Here is a 23,489-nt window from a genome sequence, read left to right as displayed (position 1 = left end):
CTCAAAGCAGCTGGGACCACTGTCACCAAGAAAACCATTGGTAACACATTACGCCGTAATGGATTAAAATCCTGCAGTGCCCGCAAGGTCCCCCTGCTCAAGAAGGCACATGTACAGCCCGTCTGAAGTTTGCAAATGAACATCTGGATGATTCTGAGAGTGATTGGGAGACGGTGCTGTGGTCAGATGAGACTAAAATTGAGCTCTTTGGCATTAACTCAACTCGCCGTGTTTGGAGAAAGAGAAATGCTGCCTATGACCCAAAGAACACCGTCCCCACTGTCAAGCATGGAGGTGGAAACATTATGTTTTGGGGGTGTTTCTCTGCTAAGGGCACAGGACTACTTCACCGCATCAATGGGAGAATGGATGGAGCCATGTACCGTCAAATCCGGAGTGACAACCTCCTTCCCTCCACCAGGACATTAAAAATAGCTCGTGGCTGGGTCTTCCAGCATGACAATGACCCGAAACATACAGCCAAGGCAACAAAGGAGTGGCTCAAAAAGAAGCACATTAAGGTCATGGAGTGGCCTAGCCAGTCTCCAGATCTTAATCCCATAGAAAACTTATGGAGGGAGCTGAAGATCCGAGTTGCCAAGCGATAGCCTCGAAATCTTAATGATTTACAGATGATCTGCAAAGAGGAGTGGGCCAAAATTGCATCTAACATGTGTGCAAACCTCATCATCAACTACAAAAAAAAGTCTGACTGCTGTGCTTGCCAAGAAGGGTTTTGCCACCAAGTATTAAGTCTTGTTTGCCAAAGGGATCAAATACTTATTTCTCTGTGCACAATGCAAATAAATATATATAATTTTGACAATGTGATTTTTTTTTTTTATATAATCTATCTCTCACTGGTAAAATTAACCTAGCCTAAAAATTCTAGACTGTTCATGTCTTTGACAGTGGGCAAACGTACAAAATCAGCAAGGGATCAAATACTTATTTCCTTCAGTGTGTGTGTGTGTGTGTATACACACACACACGTGAGTGAATAAATGTGTGCGTATGTATGTATTTGTATATATATATATATATATACACACACACACACATATATATATACATGCACGTATGTGTGTGTATATATATATATATATATATATATACACGCACACATTATATATATATATATATATATATATATATATATATATATATATACATATCCACACACACAAAATTTATTTGGATTTGTTTTTTATATTGAAGGCATCCATCTACACTTAAATTGTAATTATTTAACTCCTTAACGCCGAAGGACGGATATATCCGTCCTCAGCAGCTGCTAGTTCGCGCAGGAGGACGGATATATCCGTCCTGTGATGGCGCGGGTACTGAGACTGTACCCACGCGATCAGCGGCAGGAGCACGGCTGTTATACACAGCCTGGCTCCTGCTGCAACTGCCGGAATCGAAGCGCGCGCCGATTCCGGCAGTTTAACCCATTAAATGCCGCTGTCAATAGTGACAGCGGCATTTAATTTGTTTGACAGAGGGGGGAGCTCCCTCTGTCACCCGATCGGCGCCCCCGCAAACAAATCGCGGGTCGCCGTCGGGTTTCCATGACAGCCGGGGGTCTAACAAAGACCCCCAGGTCTGCCTTCAGCATCTGCCTGTTAGGCGATGCCTCCGGCATGACCTAACAGGTTGCCTGTCAGTTTTACACTGACAGGCAATAATGCTTTGGTATACGAAGTATACCAAAGCATTATATATGCGATCGGCACATCGCATAGTGAAGTCCCCTGGTGGGACTAAAAAAAAAAATGTAAAACAGTTAAATAAAGTTTGTGAAAAAAAAATAATAATAATTACAGTCAAAGTCAAATAAAACTACTTTTTTGGCCCAAAAAGTGGTTTTATTTAGTAAAACGGTCAAAACAAATCACACATACACATATATGGTATCCCCGCGATCGTAACAACTTGACCAATAAAATGAACATATTAATTAAACCGCCGGATGAACGGCGTCCAAAGAAAACGCAAAAACTGTCAAAATTCTCTCTTTTCTCCCATTCCCTCCATAAAAAATAAAATAAAAGTTAATCTATAAGTCCTATGTACCCCAAAATAGTACTAGTAAAAACTACACATTGTCCCGCAAAAATCAAGCCCACGTACGGCCACATCGACGGAAAAATAAAAACGTTACGCCTCTTGGAACGCGGCGATGCAAAAACAAGTAATTTTTTTCTAAAAGGGTTTTTATTGTGCAAACGTAGAAAAAACATATAAAACCTTTACATATTTGGTATCCCTGTAATCGTGCCGACCCACAGAATAAAGTTAACATGTTATTTACGCTGCATAGTAAACGGCGTAAACTTAGAACGTGAAAATCAATGCTGGAATAGCTGCTTATTTTCAATTCTCTCCTAAAATAAAGTTAATAAAAGTTAATCCATATATTATAAGCATCTAAAAATGGTACAATTACAAAATACAACTCGTCCCGCAAAAAACAAGCCCTTATACGGCGATGTCGACGGAATAAAAAAAGAGTTACGACTCTTGGAATGCGACCGTGAAAAAACAAAAAATAATCCTTGGTCATTAACGTGCAAAATGGCCCGGTCATTAAGGGGTTAAGGAGACCACTTCAAAATATATTTTTATATATATATATATATATATATATATATATATATATATATATATATATATATATATATATATATATATATATATTTATATTTATAATAAACCTACTCCTACATTTTGTGTTTTGATGTTTATATGAGTAATGCCCCTAACTTGATTTGCAGACCAGCAGTAGTAGAATCTTTACATATTGCAGAAATTTCTGTGACTGTTCCATACATGAATGAGGTTTGCAGAAATCCATGCATATGCATGTATCCATGCACGTAAATGATCATTTATATCTTCTAAAAAAAAATATTCTGTATTTGTACTAATATAATGAGATTTTAGAGAAGTCCATTAGATTTCATGGTATGAAATAAGATACAGGTTTTATTGTTTTTTATAAAATACTTACATGGAAATTATGGACCAATACGTACATATTTTAGCTACTTACTCTTTATTAACCTGTATGAACTTTATTGGATATCTATTAAACTAATCATTGAAACCTTCAGATTAAGGCTACAGTATATTCATACGGCTTATATGTGTGACGTAGAAACATTTCAGGCTGAGTTCTAGAGAAATCGGTCTCTGAAAACCAGGCTTTTCCTAAGTAGATTTACCGAGGATTTTTGTAATGGTTTTTTTCAAAGCGGTTTTGGCATTGTCCAATGGGAATTTTAAAAATCTGCTTCAAAAACCTCTCTAGAAGTCACTTCTTTTTTAAGAGTCGTGTTTTTACCTGCGCTTTTTGGAAAAGCGGCGCAAAGTTATCTCATGATTTTCACAGCTTTTAACCATTAAAATCAATGGAAAGTTGTTTGCAGGCATTTTTGAGGTTTATTTAGAAGCATAAGATGACCTTTTTTTTTACGCTCCAAAATACGGGGGAAAATAAGCCGTGTGAATGTGACCTTAAATTAAAAAATAAAAGCTGATATTTTTTTTTCCTCTGTCTTTATTTCTTCAAATGAACAGAATGGAAATGTATGTGATTGGTAATAGTTACGTCCTTTTCTAACCCCTATAGGACAGCGAGCACATGACAAACTTGACCAGAAAAATGGACAGTCTCGGCAGCAACCATTCCATACCAAGTATGTCAGTCAGTACGGGGAGCCAGAGCAGTAGTGTAAATAGCATGCAAGAAGTCCTAGACGACATGAGCCCAGACATGAGCTTGATGCAAAGTTACAGCTGCTCTTTCGATTCCACCTCTTCCTTGGTTCCCAAGAAGGTAAGCAAGTCTATTCTATGGGGTATATCACGTTTATCAGTTGGTAGCTTGCAGGCTAGGCACTTTCATTCATACATTCATACATACATACATTCATACATTCATACATACATACATTCATACATACATACATACATACATACATACATACATACATACATACTAGGTAATGCAGTATAAAAAAAAAATAACACAAATATACTGTCCCACAAACCAATGATATATTTAAGTGACTATGACCTAAAAGTATTACTAAATATTACCTTTATTGGCAAGGAAGAAAAATCAAAGTGAGTGCCCTGAAAGGTGCACTTGTACAATACTTATGTCACAAACACATGTAGACCCATATAATCACTTGCTACAATTTGATGCTTTTTACGTTACAAAAAAAACCCTCTACTGTTTTTTTATGGCTCTTACCACAGTCGCCATTGTGGTTACCAGACACCATCCCTGCATATTAACCTGACAAGAATGGAACACCTTATATTCTAGGATTTAATCCCACAAACCACTTAATGACATGCCTGCTAAGTTGCTCCAGGACTTTAGCACAGCAGGCCAGTAAAGTGAAGCCCGTAATCTCAAGCAATGTTCCACCGGATGAAGTCATGTAGTTGCTTCCTGGACTACTTCTGTTAGGGTATGTTCACATTAAAGCAGATTTTTTGCAAAAAAATTCTGAGGCTGGGTTCACACGACCACTTTAACGTCCGTAATCGACGGACGTATTTCGGGCGGAAGTCCCGGACCGGACTCAGTGCAGGGAGCCGGGCTCCTAGCATCATACTTATGTACGATGCTAGGAGTCCCTGCCTCTCTGCAGGACAACTGTCCCGTACTGTAATCATGATTACAGTACGGGACAGTAGTTCCACGGAGAGGCAGGGACTCTTAGCATCGTACATAAGTATGATGCTAGGAGCCCGGCTCCCTGCACTGAGTTCGGTCCGGGACTTCCGCCCGAAATACGTCCGTCGATTACGGACGTTAATGTGGTCGTGTGAACCCAGCCTTACTGTCCAATTCATCTGAATGAGGTTTACTAAATTCCATGCACGTGTTTCAGAAACAAACCATTTAGAAATTTCTGTACCAGATCTGCCACATGTGAACATACCCTTACATGCTTACTGCTGCAATCCAACTGGAGGAGGAGGAGGAGGAGGAGGAGGAGGAGGAGATTGTGTGTGTGTGTGTGTGTGTGTGTGTGTTTCCACTTAATGCCAAGTTTTAGTGTTAAATAAACACAGTAAAACTTTACTTTTGGTAATGTTACATTTTCTTGCTAATACCTCAAGGTATAACCTAAAAATATCTAAAGTATAGGAAATCAACTGCTAAATGTTTTCTTATGTTAGCCTGTGGGAAATGACTAATATGTAAAATAAGAATTCCCACTAAATAAAGCCTAGCTAAAGTACACAAATTGTTTTTCAGAAAACAAATGTCCGTTTGTAATGTATAAATAAAGATTTGTAGATGGTAGGTTAGGCTTTAGTAGGCCTCAGCCGGTGTAATAATGGCACACTTGTCATTGCACCATTCCTAAGTGTAAATATCCCACATTGTCCTAGTAATGGTCACTGAGGTGGACACGATACAACAAAAACCTTATCGGAAGGGTGGCCCTTCATTGTGACAGCAATGTTCTGTGACAAATCACTTCATAGGCTGAATGGTGCGAGATCTTCAGGATGACAATTGCCTTTATTCAGCCAAGTCCATTTTTAGGTATAGTTCATCGTTTGGACATTCGTACATATATACATGTATTGTACTTGTTTGTTGTGGCGGTCAACACAAGAAACCGTAGCGGTGCCCCGGTCACTTGTCAAGTCACCCTTTTATTAGGCTAAAAGTGACTGGGATGGATTATCCGCCCACCTAATAGAATATGATGCCCATCTCAATGTTCTATAAATGACACTGCCTGTCACCCAGATGTAAAACTAGATCGGTTTTGTACTTTAATAATTATTAATAAAAGTTCCAGTGCACGATTGTCACTGTAGATAGAGCTGGTAGATGGCTTTGGCCACTTCTCCATGCAGCTGCTATGGTAGAGCGGCCCATAGTAATGGATACTTCATGTCCATACCAGCCGTTAGTACTTGGCCGTTTGACTAGTTCTGGGCGACAGGTAACAAGTTGCCGCTCCAGCCTTTATTATTATTATTATTATTATTATAGGGACAAATAACCGCATACATGGAGTGCTCCCAATAGAAAGTCAGTCCCTGATCGCTGACCCAGGGATCATTATTTCTTTCTACTCCTCCATACTATTTCACATTACATTAATATTTTTCATAAACTGATATTTTATTTGCAGAATTATTAAAACCTAGTCGGACGACCAAGAAAGTGCGCAAATCAGAGAAGTAACGTCCCGGAAAATGTGCATGAATGCTCTTCATGTAGTAACGGCAGCATCCAGTGCAGGCCTGTGTGTCGTGTACATCATTGTGCGCTGCCTCTCACAGACCACCATTTTGGGGGTGTTCCCTGCCTCTCACAGCTGTGGAAATGTCATATATTTAGTGATCGCTGTCTCTTTAAAAGAGAAAAAAAAATCCCAGTGATCCCTCCTCAGCGAGGCTGGAAAGTGCTAGAACAGAGCAGGGTCTGGAGGAGCAGTGCCCGCTGCCGTACACCCACAGCCAGACTGAGCGGACACAGGGGCCAGCTCCGTGCATGCACCCCCCCCCCCCCCTTATATATAAAAGAACACATAGATCTATTGCAGGCAGAAAGGGGGCGGAGACTGCACAACTAAAGCCCAAAAATAGAGCAGCGGCAGCATCATCTAAAAGACAAAAGGAGGCACTGTCTCTTCTGCACAGAGGGAGGGGGGGGTTCTGCTGCCTGATCGGTGGGAGCATGCCAGGCACGGCTCCCCCCGCAGCTGCCCTGCTGCCGTGTGTGTGGAGAGCTGCAGCCGCCTCATCGCTGTGTATTTAGTGTGTGTGAGTGTGTACGTGTGCGATATAAATAAATATATCTCCATAGATTCCCTCCCCGTCCCCTCCTCCTCTGCCTCCTCCTCCGGCTGGATGGGATTGTGGAGCTAGGGAAGCTGCTGCTGCTGCCGTGCTGGAGCCACACAAGCGTCTCTTTAAAAGGATCAGCTGACCCCACCGAGCTCCAGCTGCAATGGGCTGCCGCCGCCGCTGTCTCTCCTTTCGTCCCTCGCCCGGTGGCAGCTGCAGGGACTGAGCCCCGGGCACCACAGAGACATCGGCGATCACCGAGCAAAACACAAGAGGGGGGACAACGGGGAGTGAGACAGCGGGAGAGAGGGGAGAGACGGCCGGGGGGGCGGGAGGGAGGGTGGGGGAATCACGTTAAACTATGCATCTCATAGAGCCGTGCTGGCGCGGACGGAGGGCTGAGAGACACGCTGCCGCAGCCGGGGCCACAGCACACTTCTCTCTCCTGCTTTTCACCCCTTCCTGCAGGATCATGCATTCATAAGGGATGAGGCGGACCACAGGGATCCCAGGCCTGAGCTGCGGCCTACCCCGTCAGTGCAAAGTCAGGCACTTCATTACCGGACCCGCGAGCGATTCGCTACAATCAAATCAGCATCTTTGGTAAGCGAGGAGCGGCTGCCTCTTATTTATTATCTCTGCCGGTTATATGTTCTCCCATTGCTGCCATCACCCATCCCCCACCTCCTCCTCCTCCCAATACCCCCCCACCGTCTTGTGCTGCACCTTCCCCTCACCTCATCCTGGCACCCTCAACCCCATCACCCCTCCCTCCATAAAAAGAGATTTGCATCTCCTGGTTACCCTCCCCCGTCCCCTATCTGTCGTTCATGTTTTAATGTTTGTTGGCATAGCAACCAGGGCTTGCAAAGGAGGAATTCTAGCCCTGTGCATGGAATACAAAAATGCCCTTATATTGTCATAGACCATATACATGTACATATAATGTGTGTATAGAAAATGTACGTCTAGAATGTGTAGTGTGTGGCACAGAGGTGGTGCTGAGAATACTGCAATATTAAATACAAGCTGGGCAGGGAGATGTCTCTGGAAAGATGGATCTCTTTGTGTGTGGAGGTTTTTTTCCTCCCAGTAATGTCACCTGTGTGTATGAATGCCCTCCGTTACACCTTTCTCTCCATGTACAGCGCTCCCTTTACAGATGGGTGGCGAGCTTTTCGTTGCTTGACCCTCCCTGGCTGGTGACGGGTGGTGTATGTCTAGTGTATGGAGAAGGGCTATACAAGGCATTATACATGTTTGTGTTGTGATAAGACAGAATAATGATGATGGCTTTCTTCGCATTACTATCAGGCTATTTCTCGTTCTCCATTCAGGGGTCAGCTGTGTTGCAAATAGAAAATGTGTATATTTATGGGGCTATCAATTGCATAATCCGCTAGATATTCCCTCCTAAATAGATGGGTGTCCTTGCAAAAAGAAGAAAAAAAGAGGGGGGCGGCTGGACGTCACACCCCTTTTACACACACACACACACACACACACACACACACACACACACACACACACACACACACGCGCGATTGTGTGTGTCTGTGTTTGCAAGATAGATATATATATACTTTTTTTTTTTTTTATTTCTCATTAAAGATTTTGCTTTCTGGCTGTGATAGTCAATGCTACATTTATTAACAAGGGGCAGAGCTGGGTTCTTGTCGCCATGTACTGATGCTGGCTGGCACAGGAGTACCAATCCTATTCCAGAACTGTTGCTGGTTCTACCAGAGGCTGGCATATGCCATATTGTATAGTTCTTCACAGTCTCTGATAAGACCTGAGAGCTGTTTGCATATCCATACCTCATTTGTAGTGTTCTAACATCATGGCAAGATGGTATTTTTTTGCAATAGCAATATGGTTATCATAGAAGATGAACCATTTTTTAATGGCTTCTATTCTGCAATCCTTGAAAGTTACTGTTCAGCAGCCTCTTTTTCCATTTCTGACATGAAGGCAATGATGGGTTATGTGTAAAACGCTTACTCATGTCAAAAACACCACAATTTAGCAGAGCTGAGTCTTCTGTCACAATGCACATGTTAATAAGCCAGCAAAAGGCTTTCCTGGTAGTTTATGTTGCCGTGATTTTTGTATGTAAACAGCGATGTAGTATGTTGATAAACACAAACTCCTTCACTCCACTATTGTGTCATTGGCCTGAATTAGCATGTATTTACTGTATCTGCGGTCTGAACATGGTATAGTGGGTGAGGATGTGACTTCATAGTGGAAATATAAGGTAACACTGGCAAAGCTGGCTTGTTATTATCTGTGAGGTAGTATGCCTGCCCTTCTTAGATAGAGATATAAAGGGTAGGCCTATTGTCCCAAACGTACCTTGTACATAAATGTGCAACGGTAGAACATTCCATTTTTGGGGAACACTTGGAGATTTAATTCCACTGTTTCGTCTTCCTTTCTTTTTTTCTTTTTGTAAATCTAACTTTTTTCCTCTCAAAAATCCTGTGAGACTTTGTCTAGCAAAGAGTTTGATCCTTGGTGGGCCATTTGCATTCAGAAGCTACTTCATACCCTGGTGTAACCGTGGGTACTTGGGTGAACGACTGCAGCCAATAATTTGTCATAAGGCTCCCAGTTGTGGCCATGGCTAGTTCTATTGGGATGACCATTTCATTATTTTTTGTTTGGTAATTTCCTCCAAAATTGAGTCCAGTAGTTGTATCAGTGTCTTATTGTAGAGACCATGAAGTAAATCCATCCTGTGTTAGCATTGATGTGAGGGAATAGATTTGGTGTAGCCACTTACTTATTTCTTTCATCAAACTGGCGTGAAACCGATTTAAGGATGTATATTCTAGAAGGATTGCTAAAGCTGAAAACCCCTGCAATTGTCCTGCATAGTGCAAGCGCTGCAGGTGTTTAGGTTCTTATATGTAAGGTGTGCAGCGCAGTCACCTATGTTTACCTGTATTGTAATCAAGAATGGTAACATTAAGTCATTGATGGTGGAAAGTTGTGAATAAAAGCAAGTCTCAGAAGTTTACTTACAGATGCTGCATCCGTAGTTTGTTGTTTGAAGTGTCACACTGACATCTATAGAACACTATTTTGCATTAACCTATTTTGTGGCATCGTAATGGTTAATGTTGCATGACTTTGAAGGGTAGAGGGGTGTCTATTGTTGCAGGAGTGAACAATGTTTTGTAGCTAAAATACCCAAAAGCAAAATCTGGTTATGGTAGATGCCTGCATGACGCTAGGAGACCCAACGCCTAACCTCAACATTGTCACCCAGGTAAAATGGGAACCACCGTTTTAAAGTTCTCCAAATCCATTGTATTTTGGTAGGATTGGCCATTGATTCCCCCCCCCCCCCAATGGCAGAGGATGGGAAACTGATCAGGCATGTTGGCAACATATACTTATTTTCCGAAGTTCTGCAATTGTTGAAGGATTTTGTTTACAATGACTACTATCCATGAGGTTAATAGAGGATTCATTTTTAAGGCTGTGTTCACACAGCGTTTTTTGCAGGCGGAATTTCTGCCTCAAAATTCCGTTTGGAAGTTTGAGGTAGATTATCCTCTCCCTGCACGCCGATTTTCGCTGAGTTTTTCGCCTGCGGCCATTGAGCGCCGCAGGCATAAAACGCTGTGAAATACACTTCCTCTGCCTCCCATTGATGTCAATGGGAGGTCAGATGCGTAAAGGCCCGGAGATAGGGCATGTCGCCCCTGCCTCCCATTGAAATCAATGGGAGGCATTTTAGGGTCGTTTTTGCGGCGCGGTTTCCGTGTCAAAAAACTCAGTGTGAACATAGAACTATTAGGCTGTTTTGAGTGGAAGTGACTAAGTGGGTCAGACACCCAATCAGGATTTTTTTTTCTGTTTTGGAGCTCACATGCCTACGTTTGTTTTTATAGATCCAACTTTTTAGTGTCCTATAACAATGGTGCTCAAGTATAGGAAGCTGCATTTAGGTTGGCTTAAAACACACAAAAAAAACCTACTTGGAATGACTGTATTACTGTTGATCAATATGAAATGTTAAATACTTTTGTGACTGGAGTCAGTCTGATGGGGGACGTGATGTGTGTCCATGTAGTGGCTCATAAATCCTGGTGTTAGATTGAGGTCTTGTGTCAATGACTGGAATTTTATCATCATCTTGAATTCCCAAATTTTTGTTGACCAAGAAATGAGTTAGATTTTTCCAAAGGAATTGTGTCGGCAGTGAACATGGTGTGTAAGGGTTGTGGCATTCACTGCGCATGTTCATTGTGTGGATTTTAATAGATGAAACATGGTTGAATCGCTACCTTTTATGTACTCGTGGGAAAGTCGGGTAGTCCTGAGTAAAAGTTTTTTGTTGTTTTTTGGTGTGATGTCTAGCACTATGTTACAGAGTTCAGTTTTACCCATTCTTTGTTAGAAGTAAATATCAGTTACGTTTTTAAAACAAAGCCTTGCCTAAAATACATTATCCTTTTTGTTGGTTTCTCTCTGATTTTACCTGTTTTCCCTCCAAACTTTGCTAAAATTTGTGTGTGTATTTCATTTTCCTTGAAGATGGCCTTTAATAGAAATCTACAATTTGATCAGACCAAAGCCACTCACCACTGAGCGATCGCAACCGTTGCAAGTATGAACAAGTACTTGTTCTATGGTTTGCGTACTGTTCACTGTGGCTACTTAAACCTTTATGGTAAATTTATGCGCTGCAGAACTGCTGCAGGTTTTCAGTGTGGATTCAGCACTGAACATCTGCAGAAATTTACAGTACAATACATGTGGATGTGGTTTTTAAAAAACATTCACATGTAGTGGAAATATCTACGCGCAATTGAAGACCTGTTGCGAATTTTGTAATCCGCAGCGTGCCAATTCTGTCCATGGATTTTCATCCGGGATATCACCCTTTGCAATGCTTAGAGTAAAATACAGACCAAATTCGCCTAGAACACACACACGGATTTTGTTGTGGGATTTCTGCAAAATCTGCAGTAGTAAAATTCCACAACCAGACCACTTTCACAGGGCAATATTTTGGATCCGTATTTGTAAGCCAAAACTAGAAGTGGAACATACACGGTGGAAAACTATAATGGAAAGATTTGCACCTCTTCTGTGTTTGGATCCACTGCTAGTTTTCGCAACCAAAAACCGACATGTAAAAGTGGGCTTAGGCTGAATCTACATGCTGCGGAAGAAAGTCGCTGCAGACTTCTCTGCAAATCCGCAACGGTTCTGCAGATTCACCGCTGATCACAACTCCTACTTTTGAAGGATCCACAATAAATCCTCAATGTAATTGACATTTTGCAGATCATAAAATCTGCCACATGCCCTCAATTCTGTATGGATTTTTTCTGCTACATGTGAGTGGGGCTTTGGAGACCCCATCCACATGTACTGTACGGTTTTGTGCATTTGCAGTGTGAAATCGGCCTAACTGTTCACTAGATGTTGACGGTTATGAACACCATTCCCACTTCCTATAGTAATAGTCGTTTGATTCTGCAGAGTGCCCTATGGTGATCATGGTTTAAAGTACAATGCATTTGTGGAGTTTATTAGAGAAAAAAAAAATCTGTGCTGTTTAACAGGAAATACATAAATGAATTGATTTTCATATTTTTGGGACATCAGGGACCAAAACATACACCTTCTAGAATAATTTGGATCTTTTTGAAGAATGTTCAGTAAACACTTTGAGGGTCTGATCCACCGATTACTTAATGTTTGGACAGAGCTTGAATTTCATGAACTACTGATGTTCTAGTGATATTTGGTGCCGAGAAATATGAAAAATAACGACCGTTATGAAAAATATCAAATCCAAAATGCTTAATTCTCATATAACCATGTTCTATGCTCTAAACCTGGTCAGTTCACAACTGCCTATACGGAGGTTTTTCAATTTCATAGTGGTCCTAGTCTGACTCCATTTTTCCTGCTACTCAACATCAATTTATTTGTTTTTGCAGAACTAAATTGAAGCATTTTGTCCACTTAACAAACCATGGCTTGGTGTATATGTTGTTCAGATATAAAAAATGAGAAAAAATTGGGAAGACCTCCAATTACTGGTGTTCATGGCACATGCTCCTTCTACATCTATTCTACACAGGGAGTTTTCGCCTTCATATAATGACATTAGTAATCTTTTGACTCGCTAATCCAGCCTGATGCATCCATTAGTAAGATAAAGCGGTCCTCAAACAGGTTATCAAACTGCAAATTCCACTCAAAGTGTAGATGGTAATCGGCCGCGCTGTGAAGTGGTAATGTAAACATCGCGGGCAGCACAAGAAACAAGTTTGCCTCCCTGTTCCCAATGTAGTGAGTATTGAGGGACATTAACAGATGGTCAAGGGAGAATGTTTTCCTCTTTGCTAAACCTACTTTGATCCCTACATCACATGACTCACAAGATGCTTCTGCAGCCGTTAATCTGACGTAAAGTAGGTGCAATACCTACTGAAGAAATGCTGGATTGCAGTGGCCATTGTCTTGCTGAACCATGCTGGACAGCTCCTGCTTTTACTAACCGGCTGCAGGACTCTTGAATTCGGCTTACTGCATCAACATGTTAGTGGCTTGGTCACGAACTTGAGTTTGTGTGTGAATTAATTTTGAAAGCAATTTAAATAGAAAAATTGCAACTATTTAACACTATTTTATAGGTGTATAAAAGTACAATGCATACATTTTCCTAATATAGAAATTAAAATGGGGTTGTCAGTGGACCCATGTTGTTCAGCTCAATGTTTTGAGAGCATCTTGACGGACCACAAAGCAGCTTGAATGCTACTGTTGAATGTCTCTCATGGCGGCTCCTGAATCCCCAAAGCACATTCAGGATGATATTTTTTTTTTATTTTTTTTTTTGGGCACACACAATGGCACCAGTAGTAGGGATAAGTAACTGGTAGGGATAAACAGGTGCTTCAGGTCTTTCCTCCATGTCCTCTGCTGGAGTCCCCACTGTCATTGACTCTGACTAGCTGCCAAAGCCCAGAACAATTGTAGATAAAGTACAAAACGATGGTAACCGGATTTTCCCTCCACATTTAAGCCATTTTGATTGTCCGGAAACAGAGCAGGCATTTAGAGCGATCTTTTTGGTTTGTACTGGTGTCCTTTGAGTTTGGAATGATTTTCTGCTTGGCCAGAAAGAAAACCGACCAGGTCTGCTCGGGAAGTTACTGCACATGTGGCTGTTCTACGCTGACTCACATGTAGAGGAACCTCTATCGTTGAGAGCATTCATTCTGTGAATGGGTCATGAACTGCATGAAGTGGCTGGAGTAATTTTGTGATTTTTCAACTGTTATTCATAGCCCAAGATGTTTGTCTCTGGAAAATAGCAGCCATGAGTCTGTGGACTGAGTTCACACAGCTTGAGCTCCAAAAACACTTTAGGGCAGATTTACGAATTATGACTAATATTTAGACAGCATTAACTTAGACCAGGCAGTCAGAAAATGCACCAAATTGATCAAAGTGGCTCACGTAGTATGTTAAATTTTGCACATCTTGCTACATACGTTAGGCACGCTTCTCATTCTACCTCTTAGCTGGCTTAGACCTCGCCAGTGTTTTTGCGCTAAAATTTGGGCACCATTTTAGAGCACTTTGGCACGTTTAAGCCACGCCTCTTCTAATCCACGCCCCTTTTCTAGACTTTTCAAAACTATTTAGTGAAGTGCAAAAAAGTGTCTAAAACACATAAGAAATCTGGTGCAGGCAGGTAAGCGATTTTTAAGAATTCTGATGCATTTAGCATAGTGGGAAGATTTACTACGCTAAAGGCCTCAGAATTCTGGCTTTCTATTACCAGCATTTATTATTGTCTCCTTGCCTCTGTCATTGAGGCTTCTGGACTGCTGCTAGCCATTTTGTAGCTCCAAAGACGTAGCTCCTGTTGTGGTCTTTCGTTGACCGTCCTTAGTTTGATAAATTTGTGAAACTTCATATGGTTCTGCCCCTTCAATGGTCCCATAAAAACTATTGCATCTTATACACACATCACTATTATGTACCATTGGATGTATTGAACTTTTTATTTGACAAAATACTGTGTAGTGTTAAGTCATTGTGTGAATAGGTAATGTATGTGACTCTAGATGACCTTGAGTAACCTCTTAAGTAGAGAATCTCATTTTAAGTATTTGAGTATATTGGGGACATGTAATCAGTCAATCCCATTATGATAAACACAGTATTGCCTCTTTTCCAGTAGTGAAAATTGCCTACACCTCCATCCTCAACAGGCAGTCGCCCCAGGACCCAAGCCCACTTCCCTGCTCCCAGTTGTCATAGCCTTCCCTCCCGCACGCTCCCACAATGCACCCTCTGCTGCCAGGGAGCTACATTCAATCAAACTATTTCTGCCCGCTGTATGTAGCTACCTACAAGGGTCTCTGCAAATCGAGATTGTTGCAGGAGGAGCACACAGGGCTGTCATTTTATAATAACCACTGGAGGGGTTGGCAGGAATTTCTGTGATCACTTTTGCCAGGGGAGATTGATGGCGATGATGATCCAACTCCATGCATTCGAAACTGGGTGGAAGCGCCAGGCCATTAAATGTTTGAAAGGCAGATCGTAAAATCAGTGGGGGGAAATGTAATAAATTATCTACTGGTGAAAAAAAATAAAAGTTGCTGTTTGTGTAAAACCTAGCTGCTTGCACAGAAAAAAAGTGACTTTATTTGATGCCATTTTTTGAAAAAGCGGGCAGGGCTTAGTGGAAGGGGGTGGGGCCTCCCACGGCCTGATACATTTACTTAATGTGTATGATCCCTGGCATCAGAGGGTGCATTGTTTCCGTAACTCCCATAGTAGTGAATGGCAGTTATGGAGGCAGCTAGCTACGCAGTTTCAGTAACTACCATTCAGTTCTATGGGACTTACAGAAACAGCGTAGCTCAGCAAGCTATGCGATTTCCATAATTCATGGTGAGCCACAACACAGAGCAGTAGAACGGAGTTTAGGGGGCCCTGTTCTAGAGGGGAGGTGTGGGTTCCAGAGGTGGGACCCGCATCTATCTCACATTTATGACCTATCCTGTGGGTAGGTCATAGATGTCTCTGATCGGAAACCCCTTTAAGGTTTGGGGGTTTTTTTCCTCTTCAAACAGATATGTTAACGGATCAGTTTTCAATGGGGCTTCTGTCATGGCTAAAAGTCTCCATTTGCCAAATTTCTATCAGGATTAGTTTTTTAAATCGGATAAATAAACGGGGAGACTCTCCTTTTTCTGTCCTGTTGAAGCAACAGGATCCCAACGGTTCTGGTTTTTGTTCCTTTTCAAGTCCACAGCACTAGGATGCTGCAGGATAGGCATGCTGTTGCACTGTCCTGTTGTACATCAAATTTTTTTCAAGAAACTTACAGTTTAAATGAAAGCCCTTTAACCCCCCTGGCGTCATGTGACATAACTGTACGTCATTGCTGCCAAGGGATAGTATGGCGTAGGCTCACATACTGAGCGGGTGTCGACCCCTCACTGCAATGGCTGGGATCGGAGATATCTGCAACCCTGGCCATTTAACCACTTAGATGTCGCTGTCAATAGCAACTTCAGCATCTAAGCCGTTAGAAGGGCGGCCCCATCTGTCAGCCCATAGACCCCCTGCGATGCAATAGTGGGATGCCACTGGTTGTCATGGCTGCCCCAGCTCTGCTATGTTTTATTCAATAGGAGTCTGCTAAAAGTACCATGCCATGTAATACATAAGTTCTACAGTCTATGGTACCAGTGATCAAACGATTGCTTGTTCAAGTCCCCTAGAAAAGAAAAAGTATAGAAGTGTTAAAGCTTTTAATATACCAAAAACATGATATGTTTAAAAAAACAAGTTTTCCCCCTAAATTAATAATAAAAAATGTACATAATTGGTATCTCTTTGTACATAAAGTCGGAACTATTCCACTATAACGTTGTTTACTTGCATGGTGAAACTCGTAGAAAAAAAGAAAAACCCAGCCAGAATTGTTCTATGGTCCCCAAAAAATTAAATAACAAGTGATCAAAAGTTGCATGTACCCCCAAAATGGTGCCAATAAGAACTACAGCACTTACACAGCTCAATCAGCTCAAAAATAAGTCAATGGCTCACAGAATATGGCACACTTTTTGTTTTTTTCTTTACAAAATGTTTTCTCTTTGTAAAAGTAGTAAAACAAAAACAATATAAATTTTGGCTTAGTCTAAATCGTATTGACCCCCAGGATAGAATTAACCCGTTAGTGACCGCCAATACGCCTTTTCACGGCGGTCATTAGTGGGCTTTATTCTGATGCATACGCCTTTTCACAGTGCTGCATCAGAATAAATAAACAGAGCAGGGAGCCGTTAAGTGTCCCTGCTCTCAGCTAGCAGAGGTAGCTGGGGGCATCCCTGCTCGAACGGGTGAGATCGTTATCCGTATCGATCTCATCCGTTTAACCCCTCCGATGTGGCGCCCAATAGCGAGCGCCGCATCTGAGTGGTTTTGGAGAGAGGGAGGGAGCTCCCTCTCATCCCACCTACACCCGGCGATCAGATCGCTGAGTGTGTCTCCAATGGCAGCCGGAGGCCTAATAAAGGCCCGCAGGTCTGCCTGTAGCGAATGCCTGCTAGGTCATGCCAGAGGCATGTCCTAGCAGATGCCTGTCCGTTTTACACAGACGGGCACTGATATGCTGCAATACAGAAGTATTGCAGTGTATTATAAAAGCGATCGGATGATCGCATATTAAAGTCCCCTAGTGGGACTAGTAAAAAATGAAAAAAAAGTTAAGTAGTTAATTTAAAAAAAAATTAAAATTAAAAACCCACTTTTTCCCCCTTACAAAATGCTTTACTATTAAAAAAACTAAATAAAGCAAAAAAAGTTACACATATTTGGTATCACCGCGTCCGTAACGACCCCGACTATAAAGCTATTACATTATTTAACACGCACTGTGAAAGCCGTAAAAAATAAAATTAAAAAAACTATGGAAAAATTGCTGTTTTCTGTGAATCCTGCCTTTAAAAAAATGTGATAAAATGTGATCAAAAAGTCGCATCTACTCCAAAATGGTACCAATAAAAACTAAGTCGTCCAGCAAAAAAAACAAACTCTCATACAACCATCAGCGGAACAATAAAAAAGTTATGGCTCTTCAAATATGGAGACACAAAAACAAATAAATTTGAAAAAAAAAAGTGTTTTTACTCGGTAAAAGTAGTAAAACATACAAAATCTATGCAAATTTGGTATCGCTGCAATCGTAACAACCCGCTGAATAAAGTTATTGTGTTATTTATACCACACGGTAAACGGCGTACATTTAGGATGCAAAAAAAGAGTGGCGAAATTTCAGTTTTTTTCTATTCCCCCCCCCCCCAAGAAAAGTTAATTAATAAATATGTACACCAAAATGGTATTAAAAAATACTTGTCCCGCAAAAAACAGGACCTTATACAGCTATGTCGATGCAAAAATAAAAGTTAATAGCTCTTGGAATGCAACGATGGAAAAACATAAAAAATAGCTTTGTCAATAAGGTTTAATATAGGCTGGTAATTAATGGGTTAACATGTCGTTTTACCACATGGTGAATGCTATAACAATAAAACCCAAAAACAATGGAGGAATCACTTTTTTTTTTTTTTTCACCCCTCAAAGAATGTGTTTTTCCAGTTTCCCAGTACATTTAAAAACTGACTCAACACAGCTGTATGAGGGCTTGTTTTTCGTGGGACAACAGAAAAATAAAGAAGTTATGGCTTTTGGAATGGGTTTGGGGAAAAAAAAGAGAATGAAGAAACAAAAAATAGCTGCAGGGCCAAAGGGTTAAAAAAAAAACCTGATTTAAGAAACGGATACAATGGATCTGTCAAAAAAAAAAAGTACCATAGTCCTTACAAAGTTTTCCCTCATGATTATTCTTGTCTCCTAAAGTCTCTTGCACACGACCGTTGTGCCACTCGGGCAGTTTTTGATGGCATCCGAGTGGCACCCGATAGTCTTCACAGACCCATTCAATTTGGTGGGTGAATTGGGTCAGTGAAAAATGAGTCTCCGATCCGAGGAAAGATAGGACATGTTCTATCTTTCCTCGAACGGCACACACGGTCGTGTGCATGAGGTGTAAAGATGAGTGTTTCTTTAGTTCTCCTATTAGCCAATCCGATCACACATGCAGATTTCGGTGTGTTTTTTGTTTTGTTTTGTCTTTGTTTGTTTTTTTCTTTGTTAGTCAAAGCCAGGAATAAGTACAACATCAAAGAAGACCTCCAGTAGAAACACTACTTTCCATGTCTGCATTCCCCACCTGACTATATACCACACTCCACACTTCTTTTATGTATGCTGTTCTTCCTTTTTGAACTGCTGCCTTGTCTGTTCTTTAAAAAAAAAAAGCCTCCATCTTGATTCTTAGATTGCCTCAGCTTTCTCTTCCTCTCTGCTTTGCTATCAATCCCATGATGCTTTAGCACAGCATCACGTGACCAGCTAAAGACCTCACCATTTCTGCATGCTGGGGAACACTGCGATTTATCATTCTCTCTATATTCTCCTAAGTAAGCTGAGAAACCATAAGTATACAGACAGGGAGGCTGCACTATATTCTTCTATATTATACCTGTCTAAGTATCAGTGGTAGCGGATGATAGAAGTTGAAAAACTAGCGTGGTGCAGGAACTGTTGAAACCTGTGATGGGTGACACATAGAGCTCCATAGAATCAAGTAGAGAAAGTGTGTCACCGAGCCTCATTCACACTGCTGCTAAGCAACCATCCCAGTCTGATATATAGAGAGAGATAGAAGCAGCAAGAAAAATAACAAGTGAGAGACTGATACATGGAATACCATAATGGTACTAGTTTTGGCCAGAGTGTCCCTTTAAAGTCTATGTAAGGCTATGACCTGAATCAGTCAGTCCCGCGGACCTGACGGGTTCAGTGTAACCGGGTCCTGCATGTCTCCACCTGTAATCAATCACATAAGTTATGAACTTAGATGCAGTTTCGGATAATTTACATTCTATACTTGCAGCACGCGTCGGGCAATGCGGGGTTTGAATCCATTGATATGCATGTCGTCCCCGCCCCCCCTCCCCACCCTCCAGCTTCTCATTGGCTCATTTCTCCATATGCACACTGGTATGAAAAAAAATGTGTCAATCATCGTCTGGAATATGGGGGGAGCGTGCAAATCATGCTCCCCATTGGACTCAACCCCTGCCATGCCTGACTCGCACCGCAAGCATGTCCTATAAATTGTCCGAAACTACGGCATATTACTAACTAAGGCCTCATGCACACGACCGCATTGGTTTTGCGGTCTGCACGACCGCAAAAAACCTTTGTTGTGCATCCGTGTGTCATCAGGACTCACAGATCCACAACAATTCACCAGTACTGGGGAATCCGCAAATCCAGACCGTAAAATGACATGTCCTGAGTTTTTGTGGTCTGGATTTGCGGCGCCCGCACCAATCCGTGTAAACCGCGGTTGTGTGCATGGGACCGTACAAAATAATGGGTCTGCAATTTATCCGTAAAAATGCAGATAAATTGCAGCTACAAAAGCACGGTCATGCGGATGAGGCCTTCGTGACAGACCGTTGAAATCAGCGTTTCTGTCACTACTTTATATAAATATCTGACCGATCCACTTTAAAGGGGTTTTTGCATCTTAAACATTTATGGTATATTCAAAGGATACTCCATAAATGTCTGATAGATGCGGATCCCACCTCTAGAACCTGCACCTAGCTCTAGAACGAGGCCCCCTGTACTACCTACTCCTGCCCTCGATGCTCTCTGGCCCCTGGTTGACGGGGTGGTTGAGAGTATGGAAACAGCTGAGCTACGTGCTTTCTGTAACTCCCATAGAAGTGAATAGGCGTTACGGAACTTTATAGAATGGCGAACGTGGCTATTTCCAAACTCCCGACCACCTAGTCAGTCAGTGGAGTATACGGTTTGGCTGCTGTATCTAAGCCCAAGATCATCAGGAAGGCGGAGTGCTGATTTTCATATGTTTTTCGCATGTTCTGAACTAAGGAGAAATTGTCAGGAGCCATTACACCGCTCCAAAGACAGAATGGTTTTCAACTACAAACAACAATACCACCAAAGAGAAGCTGTTCATCAGCAATGGCTAGTAAGGCTGCATTCAAACCCAGCGTTTTTAATGGCGGTCTTTAGTGCGGCCAGATGTTTCATTAAAGTCCTTTCTAGTGGAATATTAATTGCACTACATACAACTTAGTTTTTGTTTGTGCCATTTTTGTAGTCCATGGCGTTTTGAAAACGCAACATGCTCTGGGTATGGCATTTTTTCAGGTGTTTTTTTTTTTTTTCCTAAAGGCTTTTATGTAGGACTTCGAAAACGCCATAAAAAATTATGTACAAAAAGACACTGTTACATCCTAATAATGATGACGTATTTTGATGCAGTTTACATTGCCAGAAAGTCTGTATGTGAAAGAGGCCTTATTATGCTTTCTCACGTGCTAAATGAAACTTCATCATAAATGCATCATAAAACCCGAGCGGTATTTTGCCGTGCGGCACACTACCACTTGCCATTCAGCACATAAGAATGCATCCTAAAGGTTTGTTCGCACACAGTGGATTTGCTGTTGATTTTTCCGTCCGGATTTGCGAAATACAGTAGCAGCAAGTATATGGAATTTTAACAAATCTCATCCACAGGCTGCGGAAAGTGCACGGATTTGTTGAAGATTTTCCCCATTGAATTCAATAGGGAAGAAATCTGCAAGCAAATTCAAGTGTTGCAGATTTTTCTGCAAATCTGCAGCAAAAGCCACAAGTCCAGATAGTTAAAAAAAAAAACATGTTCAAAATTTTACCGCTTGCATCGGGGTAGAAAAAAACGTTAATTCTGCGGTGCACTGTATAGAAATTAGCTTGGTAGACGCCAACCACTTCCCTGCCCTCTGCTGTGGATTGACTGCTCTGCTCGTCTTCATCACTGGAGCTCTAGCTATCTGGTTTGGCGGATACAAAAACTTAATTTGCATTCAACCTGCGGTGTAAAAAAATTTAATTTTTTACCTTGATGCAAGCCCTAAGATCTTCAACACTGGTATGTTCCTACACCTTTAGGCCTCATTTACACGAGCGTGTGCGTTTTGCGCGCGCAAAAAACGCTGCGTTTTGCGCGCGCAAAAGGCACTTGGCAGCTCCGTGTGTCATCCGTGTATGATGCGCGGCTGCGTGATTTTCGCTCAGCCGCCATCATAGAGAAGAGGCTAGTCGACGCCCGTCACTGTCCAAGGTGCTGAAAGAGCTAACTGATCGGCAGTAACTCTTTCAGCACCCTCGACAGTGAATGCCGAACACAATATACACCAACCTGTGAATAAAAAAAGACTTTCATACTTACCAAGAACTTCCTGCTTCCCCCAGTCCGGGCTCCCGGCCGTTGCCTTGGTGACGCGTCCCTCTCTTGTCATCCGGCCCCACCTCCCAGGATGACGCCGCAGTCCATGAGACCGCTGCAGCCTGTGATTGGCTGCAGCCTGTGCTTGGCCTGTGATTGGCTGCAGCTGTCACTTGGACTGAACTGTCATCCCGGGAGGTCGGACCGGAGTTATCGGTAAGTCAGAACGTCTTTTTTTTTTTTTACAGGTTCATGGATTTTCGGAGCGGAAGTCACTGTCCATGGTGCTGAACCAGTTTAACGCTTTCAGCACCGTGGACAGTGACTGTCTCCTGACGTCGCGTACCCGAACATTTTTTACCGGTTTCGGTCAAAACGAGTTTGGCCGAACCCGGTGAAGTTCGGTGCGCTCATCTCGAATTTGACACTCCGTTTGGATGTTTGTAAACAGAAAAGCACGTGGTGCTTTTCTGTTTACATTCAGGAGTTTGACAGCTCTTGCGCGAATCACGCAGTTCGCACGGAAGTGCTTCCGTGCGGCATGCGTGGTTTTCACGCACCCATTGACTTCAATGGGTGCGTGAGTGCGCGAAAAACGCACGATTATAGAACATGTCGTGAGTTTTTTTCTGCGCACACGCGCTGAGCGCAATTCACGCATCGTCTAAACTGCCCCATTGACTAATATAGGTGCGTACGACATGCGTGCAAAGCACGCACGTCGCACGCGCGTATATTACGTTCGTGTAAATGAGGCCTTAAGCTATAACTAACTAGTGTGTCAGAGGTTTGTTAGCCTAAAATCTCATGACAGACTCCCTTTAACCCGCAGACATGTCAACCAAATGTGGAGCATGTCCAGGGGTGAATCCACCTTGAAAACCATTAGGGTATGTTCACACGACAGCGTCCGTAACGTCTGAAATTACGGGGATGTTTCCGCCTGAAAACATCCCCGTAATTTCAGCCGTAACGGCATGTGCAGGCGCTTGAACGCCGCGTCCATTACGGACGTAATTGGCGCTGCTTTTCATTGGAGTCAATGAATAACTGCTCCAATTACGGCCAAAGAAGTGACAGGTCACTTCTTTGACGCGGGCGTCTATTTACGCGCCGTCTTTTGACAGCAGCGCGTAAATTACGCCTCGTGTGAACAGACAAACGTCTGCCCATTGCTTTCAATGGGCAGATGTTTGTCAGCGCTATTGAGGCGCTATTTTCGGACGTAATTCGGGGCAAAAACGCCCGAATTACGTCCGTAAATAGGCCGTGT

At 42.2% G+C, this 23,489-nt stretch overlaps 1 protein-coding gene across 4 annotated transcripts in view; it reads left to right on the top strand.

Annotated features, from left to right (window-relative positions):
- The window catches only part of TAOK3 (TAO kinase 3), a 280,331-nt gene that overhangs the window by 140,864 nt on the left and 115,978 nt on the right, over nt 1–23,489 (top strand). For all 4 annotated transcript variants that reach the window (XM_075835361.1, XM_075835369.1, XM_075835388.1 and 1 more), the window contains 2 exons: nt 3,635–3,841; nt 7,306–7,440. In XM_075835361.1, the coding sequence (XP_075691476.1) occupies nt 3,635–3,841; nt 7,306–7,440 (342 nt within the window). The remainder of the gene's footprint in view (nt 1–3,634; nt 3,842–7,305; nt 7,441–23,489) is intronic.

This window comes from Rhinoderma darwinii, chromosome 1 (genome assembly GCF_050947455.1).
Source record: "Rhinoderma darwinii isolate aRhiDar2 chromosome 1, aRhiDar2.hap1, whole genome shotgun sequence".
Classification (NCBI taxonomy): Eukaryota; Metazoa; Chordata; class Amphibia; order Anura; family Rhinodermatidae; genus Rhinoderma; species Rhinoderma darwinii.
This window is presented reverse-complemented; position numbering and strand designations above follow the sequence as displayed.